At 38.8% G+C, this 19098-nt stretch overlaps 1 protein-coding gene across 1 annotated transcript; it reads left to right on the top strand.

The window, feature by feature from the left end:
• Window positions 1–343: 343 nt before the first annotated feature.
• Window positions 344–12246, top strand: ATP6V1G3 (ATPase, H+ transporting, lysosomal 13kDa, V1 subunit G3). Its single transcript, XM_010563407.1, has 3 exons — window positions 344–425; window positions 8758–8858; window positions 12073–12246. The coding sequence occupies exons 1-3, from the start codon at window positions 344–346 to the stop codon at window positions 12244–12246; spliced, it is 357 nt and encodes a 118-aa protein (XP_010561709.1).
• Window positions 12247–19098: the final 6852 nt, after the last annotated feature.

Raw genomic sequence — 19098 nt, 5'->3', positions numbered from 1 at the left:
CTTCAGCAATAAAAGATTAAAAAAAAAAAAATCCCCATTAAACTACAAGCCACTTGGAGTGCTCTTCTCATCTTTTCCCAATGTGTTAATCAGATACTTCAGCTTTTCTGTGACCCTGAGGAGGGGAGAACATTCCTTTCAACCTTGCTGCTGTGTTTTTCTGATTGCACTAGCAGGCCTTTTCACCCAGCAGCAATCCAGGCAGAGCCAGCTGGTTTGGTGCAATCTGGAAGGTTGTTGTAATAACAGACAGAACAAGAAGCACAAGGAAGAGCCTGGCAGCTGTATAAAACTCCCTCCGAGCTCCAGTCCCTGCAGAAGTGCACTGACTTCAGCAATCAACATGACCAGCCAGTCTCAGGGAATCCAGCAGCTTCTACAGGCAGAAAAACGTGCCAAGGACAAACTGGAGGAAGCCAAAAAACGTAAGTAGCTGGCCTGGTTTTACTGTAGTTTTCAGCTGTAAGCTCTTCAGAATCACAGTGGCTCAGGGAAAACCAGCATTATTTCATCTGTATACATCACAGCTGTACTGCTCCTATTCTTTCTTCTCACTTGCATTAGTGCTGTGCTTTGACTGCAGCCAGGCATCTAACCAAACCTGAACGTTCAGAGTTTGCTTAAAATTCTGTGTGCACATGTATGATTGTGTGTATGCACACACATGCCTTATTATGTTAAATAAGGTTTTCTTTGTTACATTCATCCTGTCAGCTAGACTTATTCTTGCTTTATCTCAAGGCCAATAATGTCACTACAGCCTTCCTTAGCTATTTTAAACTAGAAGCCTACACGCCTCTGGCTGCCAGCTCTGGAGGACCAGACACCAAACTCTCTATTTCTCTTTATAGGTCTTGTATAAATTTTTCAGGGTTCCTATTTACTTATGAAATCTAGTAACTTGCCTTCTAAGCTCAGCTGGGCTTCAAAAAAATTATATGAAAACAAAGAGAGACTTCAGCACAATGATACTAATCAAAGTCATGGTACAACCACAAGCATTGTCAATGTGTAGTAAGTCACTCATATAAGTCTTATTACATGGTACATGTAATCAGCAAGTGATTAAATGTTCAATTTAAAATAAACATCTTGTTTACTGAATGCCTAAATGCCCAGGGCAAAGCATGTGTAGATATCCAATAATAATAAATTCAAATATTTTTATTCTAGTCATATATAAGCAAAATATTAATAATAACAAATATAAAAATGAATGTGTCTGCTAGAATAATTTAAATCAAAGAAGTCTCCTGGCAGAGTCTTTCCATTATCTATTTCCTTCATTGTCTCCATTCATCTCCCAGTGATTTAATGCAAAATATAGTGACGTTATTCTCCTGAATGTAGATACCAACCACATGAGTCACTGACCTGCATTAGCACTGAAACATTAATACTCTTTCATGGAGTTATCTCAATTTAGAAACCAGCAGCAGGAAACAATGTTGTCCTGCAGGACTCAACTAAAATGCATGAGGATGATGTCATGTGGAGCAAGAGTGTGATGAAAGAATATATTTTGTTTTCCAGGGAGAAATAGAAGCTAAACAAAAATAATTTGGGTAGTTTCTATATCCCTTCTACACACAAATCAGCACTGCTGTGTGTTCATTAATTATTAGTGTGACATTTTAATTTGTACAGCAGCATACAAAAAATAAGTAGAAAGGCAATACCCCTTCCCTGAGCACCCAGCAACTGCCTGTGCCTTGCAGAAGCAACAGACGAAAAAATAAAAATCTCCCACTTTCATAAAACAAAAGGCTCACAAAAAAAGACATGTTTGGGGGTTGCTGGTCCCCCCTGAAAGCAAGGAATAATTAAGAAGTGATTCAACCCTTATACAGCCAAATGAGGTGCTCTGGGCGGGATGGTTCTTCCCTCCTCATGTAGGGCAGAGGAAATGCACTGTTCCCCAAAGCAAGAAGCAAGAAAACATATGACCTAGAAAGGCACAGCACCCAGTGGAGGGAATGGGAGTTTGGTCTGAACACAGGCTGCAGAATCAGCCCTTTAGCTATGATAGCTTGATATTGATTACCCTTTATTTTTGGTTTCAGTTATTTTTGTTGTTTTCATTTCATTTGGGTTTGTTTTTAAAACCAGAAAAGTCAGTTTAGCTTTTTCTAAAACAGCCAGTTAAAAAGAGGTTTTGTAAATTAGGGAGCTCCAAAAATGAAAAGGTATCATTGTAACATAAAAGTAATGACTGAAGATGAGTGTCTTGCAGAATCCAGACATGGTTACAGATGCATTTATTCTACTCTGCAAAAACCACTCCTCTGTCATCACCTCAGCCCCACACCAAGTACTTGTGATAAGCACAGGACTTCTTACAGTTAAAATATCTTCCAGACCCCTCTGAGTCAGAAACTTGAATTAAACCACTGCTTATGCTTACCTCAACACTAATACAGTGGTAGGAGTTATTCAGCAGCTACAGAAAAACAGCTACTAAAAATTTTGCTTTCAGTAAAGATATTTGGAGTAAAAATATTTTATCAGTATGAATTTCTTCTCTATAACTTTTAAGGCCAAACATTTTTTTGCCTTTATAAAAATTAAGGAAAATAAAAATTTCTCATACATGAAAATCTGGGGGGGGTGGGTAAAGACAACAGAGCCAGACTTTTCAATGGCACCTATTGAAAGGGCAAGAGGCAATAGCACAAATTTAAACATAAGAAAAGAACTCTATAACTGTGAGGGAGGTCAAGCCCAGGAACAGGCTGCCCAGAGAGGCTGTGGAGTCTCCATCCTCAGAGATATTCAAAACACGCTGGATATGGCCCTGATCAAGCTGCCCTTGCCAAGCCTGCTCTGAGCAGGGGGTTGGAGCAGACCCTGGAGGCCCCTTCCAGCCTCAGCAGCTCTGTGTGATCCCATGAAAAACCTCAAGCATTTCTAAGAGATTTTATTCCTTGGTATAGCAGATCAAGGGCAAAAAATTTAAATAACTAATGAAGTGGCATATTCATCTACAGCCTAAAGCCTTTGGTAGATCTTTTTGTTCATGTTAAATGCTGCCAACAGTTTCTACTAGGGTGCAAACAGCAAAGCTCTTGTGAATTTTATATTTCATGATCACACATGCAAGGTAGGGCCTTAATGTTCCTGATTTGGGTTTTTCTAAGGACTAGTCCACCCTGGATTTTGTGCTAAACCAAGCATTACAGCTAATCTAACAGAATAATAATGCCTAGACAGTCATTATTATATTCAACATTACAAGAGGTTCACAGTGAAGCTACAAAAAAATAAAAAAATTTCCATGTTGCCCTTAATTTAAATATTTTTCATAGCAATGCCACTACACCACCTTAGATACTTAACTATACCAGCATAACTTAAATATTGTGGGATAAGGACAAAAGGGATTCTTTTAGTACCAAATCCAGTTATGCCAAGTCAGAATTACTTCAACAGTATCTTCCCCAGAGTGATTCTGCAGTCAGATCAGCAGAAAGGATTGCATAGTTTGTCTCTGAGCATAAAAACTAAGATAAAAGCAAATACATAAAATGCAACCAATATATCCAGTGCAATCGGTTAACCTGTGCACACACAATTCAGTGAAACAAGGCAAGGACATGCTGCTTCATGTCAGAAAATGCCAGCCCAGATCCAGCTGGTACCAGTTCAGATTAGCAGCTTCTGCTCAGGGCTGGGCACTCTGCGGATCTGGGCTGCAAGTGAAAGCAATGAACCCATCCAGTGAGTGCTCACGCAGTCCCGTCCTTGCTAAACTGTACATTATGACCTCCTTTGTCACTGCAAACAGTCATTGCACAGCAAACACCACTATACAAATGAGTCTGACTATTCTATTTTACTTCATAATGTGAGAAGAATGAATGGCAGATTGTTCATGGGACACAACCAGGAAAAGTCATTTTCAAGAAAATGTGATTAGCAAAACTACCCTTATGCAAACTTGTTTACAGTTGATACTCAGATAACCAGATCAAAATGTAGCGTGAACACACAATATTGTATACAAACAGATAATGGGCCTAGGTTTTGCTGACATATGTGCAGCTGTTTGTAATGCAAAATCCACTTTGGATAACTGAAAAATTAGCAAATAAATAAAGTTATATTTATAGACATGATGCAAAGCAAAAATATAGCTAAAGCTCCTCTGTACATGCTTTTTCATATTTCTTGCTCAATACCCTTTATCCTGGCTTGCAGTATCTTTACTGTATCATTGGCTGATGTCATTTATACCTGGCAAATTATTAATAGTTTTTTGGTAAATGTACACATGCAAGGCTGAAACTATTGAATTGATTAAAAGACAAACCAAAACAGTCTGCAATCCTTTGGCCTTTTATACACAGCAGTGCTTTATCTATCATTATTGCTTTAAGCATAATTTGGCTCTGAGCATTGTCAGAGCCAAGACATCAGTTCCTGAAAATCCTTTTGGGTAAAATAAGGGAAACAAATGTGTCATGAACACTGAGTTTAGCAAAACTTGTTTTCCTATAGATTTTTATATCTTGGCTTGAATTTCTAGTGCCTAATAAAATGAAAACTCAGATGAAAGATTTCAGGAAATCAGATTAAAAACAAATGTTAATCAAAATAAGATATTGTAAACAGAATTATATCCATGGCACTCTCTTGGATAATATCCAGGACATATTTTATCTACTGAAAAAGCTATACGGACTGATCAGCTGCTTCTATTGTATTTTATTAAAAGTGCAAAATAATCTTCTCAAAATGAGCATCCTTAAATCCCATTTTGCAGACAACTTAACACTCTTGAAGACAATTGAAATGGTCCTATTTAAAGAAAATAGGATTAATTTTTGGCAACTTCTTCATATGACATGATTTTTATGCAGACGTTCAGCTAGAAGCCTAGATGATACATTTGAAAACAGAAAGCAAATTTTAGCATGGCAGTTTTTGGAAAGTAAGATAACTTACTCTTTGAGCAAATTAGAATGCAACATTTTTGCTTTCTACTGTCTTTTTCTTCCAAGACCTAAAAAACCCCAACAACCTAAAAATCCTCCCCAGTTGTGTTGGATCTAACCAGAGCTAGGTATTTCATTAACATCACAGAAATACCTAGAAAGAAGAATACAACTTTTCTCCATGCTAATAATGCGTTCCCATGTTAGTGAGAAAATCTAACACAAGGCTGACTTGTTACAGAAAGTTGGTTAAGATTTGCCCAATTTAACATAATGCACAGAAACTTATAGGCTGTCAGCTACCATAATCATGGACAACAGTGGACAAGGAAACCAGGCATAGCACAGCTGCTTTGCTGCTCCCTATCTTCAAGGACAGAAAGGAAGGACATTGGGGCAGCAGCTAACCTGGCCCCCACAGCATGCCCTTTGTGGCAAATGTCTCTTCAAACTTGGAGCTTTCTGTACCTCACCTTTATGATCCTAGAGGAAATGTCATAGGGACAGGTTGGTTTACCCATCCTCCTGTATTTCTTGCCCTCTTTTTGCATGATCTTGGCTGAATTTCAATGCTCTGCCACCCTTCAGTGTGTAAGATTTGATTTCAGCTCAGCTGTGTTCTGCAGAGAATCCCATTCAGAAGATTAGTAAGACTTTGAAAAAGCAATCCCGTATTGCACAACTACAGTAGCAGACAAGTGGTTAATAACAGACTGATTAATTAATTTTGGTTTGTCTCTATTGAAACAGCAGGTTAAGCTCTAGTTTCTGCTTAACTTAATCAGGTGCAGCATATGCACTATCACATATGTTGGCAGTTGCCGATTCTGTCCACAACGTTGTTGAACTAGCAGTAATTTACTCACAGCTTTTCCACTTAATTAAATAGGAAGCAGCAGGTTCCTGCTGTGCCAATCCTAAAGGCATCATGGAAAAATGAAATGGCTGCCACCCTACAGTGACATCCTATGTATCGTGCTTACTCCAGCGCATTGTCAAGAGCTGACATGTATGTATATATACTTCTTGGTTCACTAGCTACATTGTCAGAGGCAAATGAACTGTTGTTTTATAGTTAATCTCTTTCCATTTTGTGCATTTTAAATAGATTTATTTATCTATCCAGTGGCCAAATATGCAACATATTTACTACAGATGGCCCCCCAGATGGAATTTGAAATTAAAGTCCCACTGATTTTGAAATAATTTAATTTGCTATAGAGATCTAGTTCCTCAGCTGGTGAAATTGGCAGAGCTTCATCATAGTCACTCCCCCTGACTTCCAGCTCCAGAGAATCACACCCCCCCCCCAGCTCTGCTCCTAGAGGAAAACTCTATAAAAGGCTGATCAGCTCCAAATTTGGAAAGGAGAAAAAGGGAAACTTCAAAGAATACAAACCTAAACCTGGTTCCAAATTTTGCTGTCCAGACTGACATCAGGCTCTTACACAAATCTGTCAGTTCACGCATACTGGTCCCAAGACTTCATACAATGAGTAGCAGAAGCTGAGGGAATCAGCCCTTATCAAACAAGTACAAACTCTGGGAAAGTACATGCTAGATTTTAAACTGCCTCTCTGCCCCTTTATACTTAAGCAGAGTGCCTCGGTGGCAGAAGGACTCTGAGAAATATATATAATTAACTACACAAGAGAGCACTGCACTGATGAACTGAGAGTCAGTAATGCCATCTAGTTCCTCACCAGGTTCCTCCTTCCTGTAAAAAGCCTTCATAGAATCATGCACCCCAGGTACTACAATACATCCAAGCACATCCACAAAATCAAACAGTCCAAGACTTTAAAAAGAAATTCACATTTCAGGCATCTCTCTGCTTCTACTCACTCATCTGCAGATAATGACTTTAGAAGGAGCTGTCAACTAGGTAAATAATTTACTAATGGATCAGGCATTTTACCCAGGCTTTTGCTGAACCTCAGATGTATCAAAAACAACAATCTTCCTCCCAAGATTCAGCTTCCTCATTGTACCATGCTCAGTGGAAGAAGATTGCTATATGCCATACCTGATATGGCTTCATTAGTCCAGCACAGGTGTAACCAATCCAACGTAGCAGCCTGGAGAAAATAAATCAGAAATACCAATACTCAACTTTCTAGCCTAGTTGGAGAATGTTCCTTAGGATTTTAGAAAAGGTACTGTTTTCAACTTTTGTGCTTGAATTGAAAGATTAAAAAAAAAAAAAAACCACACAAAAAAACTTAAAAAAGTATTCATATTGCTCAATGATGTTAAGTAGGAGGTTGCAATAAATAAATAAATAAATAAACTGATGTTTCACACATCAGATCAAAATGCCTTTTTTAGTTGCTTAGCCTCCACTCTCTCATTCTTGTGATATCCTAATTTAAGCAACTAAGCAATAGCTTTTTCAGCCATCTAAGACATTTCTCCCATCAAGAAAAGGGAGCAAGCTTATCCCCTCCCGCTCCTAAAATTCTACCTGTACAGCAGAAGAGACCGCAAAAATCAGCATTAGCCCAGATGTCTCAAATGTAACGTATAAACTTTCAGTGCAAGAAGTTTACAGCCTCATCAGTTAGAAAGTGACTTTTTCATCACAAAATAGCGTAGCAGAGTCCTGTGGAGATCCATGCAACTTTACTAACTTTATAAAAAACAGGCAGACAGAGATTCATCATGGTGGGGTGGTTATGACATGTTCAACACTTGCTTCCTGTAAAAACTTAAGCATCACATTCCCGTCAAACCTTTTACTCCTATCCTTTATGTGACACCCCTGCGAGATCTAAGAACTACCTTATGCCCAGTCCTGCAATGACTTACATGGGCTTGATTTGACAATCCCTGAGCATTTTAACTAAGACAAAGTAACTATTCACAGTGAACAAAATTAATTAATTTTGTAATTCATCATAGTCACTCCCCCTGACTTCCAGCTCCAGAGAATCACACACACACCCACACACACACACACCCCGGCTCTGCTCCTAGAGGAAAACTCTATAAAAGGCTGATCAGCTCCAAATTTGGAAAGGAGAAAACAAGCCTGTTCAGGAGGAATGCTCTAGTTTCTGCTACAGCCTAAAATGTAACCTTACAGATCACCCTCCTGTTTAAAAAGAAAAGGAAAAAACCCACTTTTTAAGCACTTTCATATTTTCTATACATTGGTAGAGAATACCATTGACCTCCTTTTTCTCTTAACCACTCACCTCCGCATTTAACAAATGTTAGGGGAAAAGGGTGGGGAAGAGGACACAGGCTGAAGGTTGCAACTTGGTTTGGTAGTGGTTAAGATGTATCTTGCAGTACTTTGGAAATCTGCCAGCTCTAAGCAGAATCCAGTTGGTGTAGGATTAAGGGATGCTGGCAACCAATCAATACAGCAAATCTTACAGAATAACGTCTTTTCCCATCAGTGACAACTAAAATCTGTTATCTGGCTGCTACTATTGCTGATGAAGGAAAGATAGATATTTATTTAAACACCAAGCTGTGATAAAAAAAAAAAAAGCATTTGCGTTATGAGAAAATGTGTAGTTGCAAAAAGACTTCTGTTCTTAGCAAACCAACAAGCCTTTCATTTGATGTGTGCTTTTTGCACAGGGAGTTGGTCTCAGAAGATGGGTACTTGCGTGACTGGCCTTCAGTCGAAAAGTACCCTACCTAAATCACTTTGGCTCTTCTGACCATTCTTGTTCAAATAAAGCTGCTGTTGACTTTGCTTGAAGCTTTGTCCATTTTACTACACCGGGTAAAATACCTCTGATTTAGAGAGATTCATCTTTTGGGATACAGTGACAAGTGTGAAGTAAATCCCTGTTTCTTCCTCCATTAGGAAAGGGAAAGAGGCTGAAGCAGGCCAAAGAAGAAGCCATAGCTGAGATAGACCACTACCGATTACAGAGGGAGAAGGAATTTAGGAACAAGCAAACAAATGTAAGTAAGAAACCTGCATATGTTCTTTTGCAGTGTTGGTCTGGTCAAGGGCAAAACAAATTGCTTCAAACAGTGTTACATGGAGACCTCAGCAAACCAACGTGATCATACTGATTAAACTCAGAGATATCACCTATGATGTGTATATGCTTCATTTTGACTTCTTCACAGGCTTTGAATGCATTTGTAGAAGGTATTGTGGACTTTCACCACTAAATTTGTCCAGATTCTGTATTTGGTTCATGCTTGTACTTTGAAGACTTATCTCCCTTAAGGAAAACCACCTTTGCGTCCTCTTTAACTCCAGACAGACCTCATTCCTGTCTTGAAACTGGAGGTTTCAGTAAGGTGGATGTTTCAGTAAAAGTAAAGATTTAAAATATTTCTATTTCCATTCCACTTTCACTGACTTTTTTGACTGCATACAAGAGTGCATCTTTAAACTGAAATCACCAAAACTTTTGAGTTTTTCACTATGTTTTCATAGCAAATGTGGTCTGGCTGATATTTTCATATCTGAATTATAGTACATTTTATAAGTTTATGCCATCTTGCAGTTTTATCTAGTATTTTCATGAAGGTCCAAATACCATTCTCTTTTTACTTGGTGACCTTCCTCTTAGGTTTTTGTTCTTGTTTTTACCCTGGTTTGTTTTGTGCATAGGTGAGGAAACTACATGTGCAAAAGCAGTCACAAAAAAAGCCAAAGAGGTCAAATAAAAACTGCTTTACAAACCTGTCATTTCAGTCACACTTCACATAAAACATTTTCCAGCAGAGATCACAAGCCTTATGAACAGATATATACACAAAGTCTCTAACATGCACTGCCAGCCTCCAGACACACTGTCACACAGCCAGGCCAGGTGGAATTGTCTCATATGTACAATTTCAGATGTTTACCAACACTAAAATAAAGTAAAAACACCTCTGAAATTTGTTCACCTTTTCAGTCAAGCCAGACTTCTTGTTTTAGGTCTGAAGTACCGGAAGAGAAAAGATGTTGCTTTGGTGTGAACTCAATTTTTTCATCACAAACAAAATTAAAGCTGCAGGGAAAGGCCACTGTTTGTTGACTGAACATTTCACACAAGCAGGACAGAGCACATATTGCTCCTCAACTGACAGCATGTGGTACAAGATCATTGCAGTCCTCCTTCACATTCCCTGACCCCATTATGTCGAACATTTATCTACCCAGGCAAATTTCATCATTATTAACCTGTGCCTGGAAGGCAGTCAGGAGTTCCAGCTAAGCCAGTGCAGAGGGAAATCTGATGCCCAGTTCAGTTTACTGGCTCCGGTATTCGGACACAAGTATTTTTGATTCTTTGTCACAGCCTCATTTAATGCTATTCCTCCTCTTACTTTATATTGCTGTATCCAAACGGGTAAATTTTCTCATGCTATGAGATGTTCCACGTCAGTCCAGGATGAACAACAACAGCAACAGAAAACAACGACTAATTTGAGGTTAGAGTCACAATATGCAAGATCTTTTTTCAAAACATACAGAACTTAAGCCCAGATCTCAAATCAATTTTGCTAGTGCTCATGGCGTTTGTCCTCAGGGTCTGAGATCACTAAACTCTGGAGATGTACTACAGCCTAGTTCTGAATTTTATGGCTTCCAAGTCAATGTAACGTTTTAGCGACTTTGGAATGACACTAGCATAAAACCAGTATGGGCAAAAGAAGGGACAGACCTTGAAGGTCAGCAGAAATCATAGACTAAGCAGCATGGTATCTATTCTGAAGAAAAAGGTCTTAAAATTCAGAAGCAGAAAAAGGGGGAAAAAATACATAGAAGAATAAGAATCAACTATCTCAAGTTACAGTATTAGCATGAACTGAGAGAGCGGGTTCCCAGTCTGCAGAGGCTATTCTTAAAATTATAATGCTTTTCATGAAGCTTTTCAAAAGTATTTAGTAGCTGGATAACACACAACCATCTGGGATCTCTAGAAAGTTATTTTCTCCAGTGGAAAAAATCAGCTTCATAAATCTGGTCTAAGCTGTACAATCTTTCCCACATGAGACCCTTACAATTTGTCTAAAAGCTAAAATAAAATGCCAACTAAAAATAGTTACTATAGAAAACTGTAATCTTTTCCCGATATTTACACTTATGTCTATGCCCTGTATTTCTCCCAAATTGGAAAGCAGTCTACATCTGGATTATGGACAAACTACATTTCCAGGTACTGATAAATAGAATTCCAAAGGTGATTTCTGCAAAAGATCTTAACTCAGCTGCTTTTCCTCTTTTAAGGCCCAAGTTGGGCTGAAATCATGTGGAAAATAAAGCTAATGATTCTTCCTTTGTTTCTGGTCATCCTCTGGGTATCCCACTAACATCACAGGTTAGCTTCAGCTGCTAGTCCACCCCAGAGGACCATGGCAGGAACAAGAAGAATATGTTACTTATTCCTTTCTTACTCTGTCAGTGTGCAGAAATGTCTTCTGCTCTCCCCTGGAATTCTTTAGCTGGAAACCAATTTCTCTGCCAGTATCTGAAGGACTTTTCCGTAAGGGAAGAATTCGAGGGATGTTGGGGCAGTGGGGAAGGACGGAGCAAAGTAACGGATTTGGAACACGTACATCTGTTTATAACATAACCTTGCTAAAATGTTCAGCAAGTCTAGAGTCAATTAAATTCAAAGCGAATGTCCTGATATTAACTGTGCCAGAAGCTGTCTGGTATTTTGCCAGATAAGAAAATGTAACATTAAAAGACCTTGTCTGAGGCTTGTTGAAGGTTATACATCACTAACTGCTGAAGACATTTCAAGTACTCTGAAACTGTAATTATGCATTGTCAGGAAGGCTTTCCCGTGTTTTCCTCCTTAGTCGTGCTCACATTCATTCTCAGTGAGGCCAAATGTAGCACACTGGTAATGGAACTTAGTTGACTAGTCATTAAAATAGAAACAAATTAAAATGAGAGATATAAAAGACAAAACATGTACAGTGTTGTTCCCACAGTGAGCTGGGAAATTTTCATTATATGGGGAGATTCCCATTGCTAATGAGCATATGAAAGAGTCCCCTTTAATCCTGTTTTTATGCATACAGTTCAACCTAGCTCATACCCTTACTGTTAGGAAGCACTTTGACATGTTTCTGTTATGTTTATACTAGATGATAAAGAAAAGTACAATAAACATAGTCATATATAACCCTTTATTTTGCTCAGAGGACTTCTGCTTTTCAGGTAATGGGCTCCCAAGGCAACCTCTCTGCTAAAATAGAAGAGCAAACAACAGAAACTGTCCGAAACCTCACTAGAAGCTACCACAAGAACATGGAAAGCATGATGAAAAAACTTTTGAGCACGATATGTGACATCAAGCCTGAAGTTCATCCTAACTTCAGACATGCAGTTTAAGATCCATTGATGTGCTGAGAAAGGATGTTTGTAAAAACTAGCCTTCTTTCTGATAAGCATAAATATTTCCTCATTTATTGTTTCTGTATGTGTGAGAAAAAAAAAGAACACTAAAGCCAAAAGCACACAGTTCCACATAGGCTTTTGATGTGACAAGAATTATTCAGGGTTTCACAGGCACTTGTTGGAATATTGTTTCCTTTTGGTAGCTAAGCCCCTGTCATTTAGATGGGGGCAAGTCAACAACAGCAGAATAAATGATTATTTGACACCAGCAGCTTTTCAGTGGGAGTCTTTATTCCTTTTCTCTTATGAAATGTTCTGTAGTAGGATGTGGTGTTGCATAAAGTCTGTTTATCCCAACCTTTATTGTACTTCAAGTCACATGAAATAGAATATCACAAAAACTTAAAATAAAGCATTTCTGTTTTCCTTGTGACACACGGAGTGGTCAGGTTATGGAACATAGAGGAATTCTGTAGCTTTCGGTTAAAAAGAATAGGTTAAAACATTTTCAATTTTTGTATGCTAATTTAAAGCAAAATATAACTGACTTCATAGAATTTTGTTCAAAAGCCATACTCAAAGTATTGTCTGGTTGTTTAACTACACCACAAACTTTATATAGCTTTGTTAAGTCTGAAAAATGAGAACAGGAGTAATCACTATTTACTAATTGCTTCAGTTCAAGGTGCAGACTAGCACATCCATCATTATCTATACAATTACACTGAAAGCACAGGAACCCATGGGCCCAAACTCTACACCAGTTACGCTAAATGGTACCTTAATCCACAGGTTGTTCACAGAAAGCACGTCAGTTAGAGCTCACTTCTGTTACCCTAAGTGACCTTGAGAAATACTTCCCTCTGCAATGGCACAGATTTCTCTTGGAATAAATTCTATTGAAGCTACAAAAATACAATATGATCTGGTGCTTTCAAGGTGAAGCCCATTAAATCTGATGGGAGGCTGGTGGGAGGCACTGATGAAGCAGGGGTCTGGCAGACACCTGCATCATGAACCCCCTTAATGCCTTGTCTCCAGTACAAAATTACACTGAATTAGAAAAGAAGCTTGAGAAATTGCAACAACTAGCAAACAATAGCTATGATTTTCAGTCCACGTAGACACAGACAAATCATTTCAATTTCACAGCAGCTAGTCATAGGCAGTCTCCTGTTCCAGCGAGGTTTGCACAGCTGACATGCTGTCATGTGTAAAATGACCGTAAAGCTGTAGTCAACTTAATGTCAGCAAACATGACTCCTCAAGGCTGTGCCTGAACGCTACAGAATCTCCAAGCCCTGATTGTTACAGTCTACTGTGCTTGATTATATTCTCTGGGGATGCAAGGATGCTGAGGAATGGGAAAGAAACTAGAAATCCTATTGACATCAGCTGAAAGGCTCATTTATTGAGGAATGCTTTGAATCAAGTTGTGATAGGCTTTGATTTACTAAGGGGATGAAGGAACTCCAGTCCCAGCCTATGTGCACTAGCCAATGCAGGCACCCTCCTGCATGGCACAGGGCAGTCAGGATTGCCTCGTTGCCTAGGCACAGATGCCTCCAGTTTGGGTCATGACTGCGGACCCAGTGTAGTGCTCAACTGCAAAGCATATATCTTCTGTGAACATCAACAGTCACCAAAGTGGACACTAATGTCTCACAAGGACTCACTGCAGTGGACTGCTCCACTTTCCCTTCTGGGCTACCTCAGGACCATTTCTACTGGTTAACACTTACATACAGAACATACAGAAATGTTTCAGGTTCAGCTGCAGAACTAAAGCAATGGGGTTTCCATTGCCAGCTGTATGAGATAACGATGCACACCCCTGTATGGCGAGAGCAGAATTGCCACAGTGTGGTGGGCAGCAAACTAGAAAAGCAGCTTTTCAGGAAGCCAGCAACCCAGATTATGTGAAATAAAGCTTTGTCTTCCTGCATTGCCCTGCTTCTTTTTATGACATTCCTCCTTTCCCTCATTCTTGCCAAAATCTGTCTTCTGTCACCAGCTGCTTCTCTTGCAAAGCTTCTGCCCTCCTTTCAAGGCTAGTCTCTACCCTTCTGGTCCTAATGGCCACAAACACATGTCTTATTTAAATGTTCTTTAAAATACATTAGACCACGAATATACCGTCCTTGACAAAAACCCGAGCACATGGTGGGGGACAGCAGAAGTCACCAGCAGCATGTACGAGCACTGTCTGGAGGGGACGGTGCAGCTGTGCCATTGCTCACGCAGTGACACTGCACTGCAATCAAGGCAATGACCTGCCTGTACCCTTGCTATCACCTGCATACCTGAGATATAAATTGGGTCATAAGTACTCAAACTTTCTGATTGTGATTATTTTCTTGAACTGTGGCCAGAATGAAGAGCCACTGCTCATGAAAAAGGAATCAATTTGTTATGATTAGCTCTTTGATCTTGAGAGATATAAATCTGAGAGCTTTGAGCACTCTGTGCATTCACTTTCTTCTGGACAGGGAAAAGGTTGTTATACCACCACTTTAGCTGTACAGAGATAAAGGCCAAATTAGACTTCATGTAATTTGGCAAGATACCGGGTTTTTTAAATGACGAGTGTAAAGTACCAGCTGCATCAATGGAATATTGAGGTGCCAAAAATGCCCGCTGAATTTACAAGGGCACAAAATATCTTGTGTGTGACATTCACATATTCAGGATAACAGCAAATAATCATTCCACGCAAAAGAAAAAAAAATAATAGAAGCAAGGAGGTTTAATTTCAAAATGCTTTTAAATGCATTAAAAAAGAGTAAAAATAGTTACTCTGTATTAGCAGTTACCTACCATGAATGATTACAAATGCCATGCCCAGGGACCCCCCAGCCCTCGCAGTGCCCTGACACTCTATTACCTAATATGTACCAATACAGTTGCCAAATAAAATGGCAACATCTCACATATCACAACACAAACAAATTTAAGAAATAGAAAGCCACATATAGATAGTGTTCATGCCTGTGTAATATTTTTTTTTTCCCATAAATACCTCTGAAATCAGGGTCTTCGCAAACACCTGAAGAGCTCCTCTGAAGGTTTCCATCTCTCCAGCCACACTTTTCCCTTGGAAGTGGTGGTTACCTGACCATGACACCAATTCAGACAGAGGGATTTTTCTTCACATCATTGGATGTCAAACTCTGTAAGGAGTAACTATTATCCTCCCTGCCCAGTGATAATAATACATAGCAACAGTGATTAGCACTTTTGGTATTTCAGTTAATATCTTCTAATTATCAATAAATCAGTTATCAATAAAGTGAATGGAGCTGATTCAAGGTCTATATCTGATCCCATCAAAATCAACTGCAAAACACCCACAGTGTGAGATATTAGGACTGAAACAACAAACTCAAGGAGTTTCCTAGATTGGCCAAATTCTACACTGCCTCACAAGAGGGGATTAACAAGGCTTTTGCTGTCTGAAAAAGAAAAGCTGTATTGTACAATAAATTCTAAATCCACTGATTAAAGTGCCTCAGACAACAGGTAGTGGAAAAGGTCATACCACTGGAAGGTACAAAAACTGGTTTATACAACTCATGACATGGATTGGGTTGAATTTCTCTGGCTGTTTTCCTTCAATGTTCTCTTTTGAGTTACATGAGGAGGTAGTGATGTGATTCCCATTACAGGTGATGAGGTAAAACAGAGTATCTTTCAAGTCTAAATAAAGTAAAATGAAACAGACATGAAGAATTAATACTATGCTGTATGTAAAAGTTTTCTACTGACTTTCCCATTAATTTCTGAAGAGTTTGGAAGCTGAGATTTGGGGAGTCAGAACCAGATGTTAATCTATTACATGGATTATGATATTAACTGAAATCAGATTTCATTCCTTGTATATAGTTGCATCAATTAATTTTTCCATATTAAAATATACTTGGAAGGTCATATAATCTGTAAAACATAAGTTGTTCTTGTAGATGATCATATGTAGAATATAAGTGTATGTGGGAAGCTCTTTACAGAACAAAATATTTCAGTCCCTGACTTAAAAGGTTTTGTAGTTCAAGGACTGTGAGCAATGTCTCCCTATAAGATGGGATGAGATGACCTGTCGTTGCAGAGCTCAGGAACTGCAACAGGCTACCATGACATACTATCGCAGGAGATGTGAACCTGCAGATACATACTTTAACAAGCAGCTTTGCTCAGAAGCATCCTTAACTGCAGACAAAGCAGGAAAGACATCTATGTGTAAGGATTTATTGAGCATCCCGGCAGCAAGGGGCTGTATCGAACTTTGAGTATGTATTTAGGCAGGGTGAGACTTCAGACTGAGTCTGGAGATGAAATATAAACATGCTTATAGGCTACTAAGCAATACCTTCCAACATTCGCAGTGGCATTGGCTATTAGCTATATTGACGGGCAAGTTATACTGGCATCAATTAAAGACATAGCTGTTGTGAAATAGTAACAGTTCTTAAAAACAGAAAGAATGAACCTTGCCCCTATGGTCCACTTAATGGGAAGACGTTACCTTCAACTGGAATTTCTCTTAACTAAAACTGTATGAGAGAGTGCTGCATCTTTCAACTATGGATTTGTATTTTCCTCAAATAACAGTGTGCAGACTAAACAAATGTTATCTAGACACAATTCTTCTTCAGTCCCAGCCACCTGTCAGGTTCCTACTCTATGATGTCTACACCAAAAGTCTAACCTGTGGGAATGGCACCTGTGTGGCACCTGATCATCACCTTCTCCATACCGTGGAACAAAGAATATTACCCTGACTGTCCAACAACTGATTGGGGAGCCAGGTGCTACTGAAAAAAAAAACATTAGGGGAGGAAAGAATATCAAGCAAAGATTTGGGGGTGACAGCAGCAATTTCAGTTCTTTTCCATTCCAGGAACCCACCATGGTTATGTATTGATTAAGTAGGAAACTTGAATGTTACATGAAGTTATGTTCTGTTTCATGTATACAATGCATATACTTCAAAATAATTCCCTCCAGTTCATCACAGAACTAGAGGAATTGCCTGTTACACAATACACAAGTGTCATATATTCCTGCCAGGCTCACAGTGGCCTGTCCTTCACAGATTTGATTATTCCGCATTTTATGGTAGTATAAGGCACTTCAAACCCTGAGGCTTCCCCAAGGAATGTTAATGCTTGTTAGAAGTACATGACCCAACCAGTATTACTACAGAACACTTGGAAAATGTTACATCAGAGTACTATTAATACACTCTATTGCACTTACAGGACATGACTGCATGTGGAAAATCTGATGACTTGCAAGTTTATTAACTTACTGAGATTCCTCATTGCTTTTATGAAAGATATGCCACAACTGAATTACCTGACCCAGGGCGATTCCTAAAAGTTCCTCTCGCCCCAGGTATCTGATTTATTTACAGGTGCATCAGACTCCAATATGCTACCAAATCTCCATATCACTTTCAGAAATACTGAAATTTTGAGTAAAGCTGTGCTCCAAAAACTGCTAGTTTGGTTAAAAACAAGCTTTCCATGAAATATCATGCCAGAAAAATGACCTCAATACTTGCTATTAAATAGACCTTGCTTTAAGAAACAAGGTATTTATAAATTAATTCACTTGTAACAAACCAAATAGCATAAATATCAATATAAAACAGATCAGCAATGTCAATATAACCTAATTTGTGTAACCTCTTCTATATACTTCATGTAAATATTTATTTTACAATCCTGTGGCACTGATTTATTGTAGAAAATAGGCAGATAGATAAAAACAGATACATAACATAAATATAATTTAACCATGCATGTGTCCCTTTGGAAAATAAATCTAGCATTTTGTGGCAGTCCTCTTTTCATTCAGACTTACTTATGGGAAATGGTGCAAGTACATGAGCAATTCCATTGCTGGCAGTGGGATAATTCATACCTGTGCTTAAAATTGAGCAAAGGTAAAGTGTGGTGGCAGCTCAGAGAGCAGAAGTGGGACCTACCAGCAAGGATAGGCTGCCAGGGCACTGTGGGTGCTGGAGATCGCTCCTGCCGTGAATTCTGATCTGCGCCTCTTGTGTGCGCCTGGCGGCTGCCCTCCACCTCACACCAGCACCGCTATTCGACTATCCCAGGAAGATACACTGTGACTCTCTAATAACCTCAGGAGCTAATTTGTAACCTACTCTATAAACATGGCTCCCCATGCATCAGGAGGATGTGTTTTACCTGTTACTCTTGGTTTCCCAGCTGTTAGCAGTAGTGAAGAACATTTAATAAATGAAATAATTGTGTCTTACATCAGATTAACACTTCCTAACAACATATCTACTACTATCAGTTTCAAGGAAAAAAAAAAACAAAACCAGTATTGTTTCCTATTAACTGCTCTGTCTGCATGGGCTATGGGAAATGTTTATTGTGGTACAGGCTGCCAAACCTATTCAGCTTATCTTCCCTAATGGTTTTTCCATTCAGCTCTGGAGTAAGTAAATTAAGATTCAGCACTTTCTGCTTTTTTTAAAACCATTTTTCTTCCATATAATTTCTTAAATACCCTTTGGAGTCACCCACAAAAGTGACATTGAGACAATAATTCACTCCGAGATAAAGAGTCTGCAGAATCTTCACACACTTCCCCAAGTACTCCAATTCCTACTAATTTACACAATTTTTACTTTTGGATACATAAGTGTATGAGCACAAATATGTCCCATATGTATCCTTTATATTAAAAAAAGTTAAAGCAATTTTCATTATTCATTCAGTTTCTGGTTTTGACCACAATTATTTTCTTACCCTGGAAAAAATAAACAAAAACTACTTTCCTACCTGTTTGTGTCAAATTCAAGCCTGAATGATT

This window comes from Haliaeetus leucocephalus, unplaced genomic scaffold (genome assembly GCF_000737465.1).
Source record: "Haliaeetus leucocephalus isolate CR32 unplaced genomic scaffold, Haliaeetus_leucocephalus-4.0 Scaffold166, whole genome shotgun sequence".
In the NCBI taxonomy this organism is placed as follows: domain Eukaryota; kingdom Metazoa; phylum Chordata; class Aves; order Accipitriformes; family Accipitridae; genus Haliaeetus; species Haliaeetus leucocephalus.
Note: the sequence above shows the minus strand (reverse complement) of the source record. Positions and strands in the feature narration are given on the sequence as shown.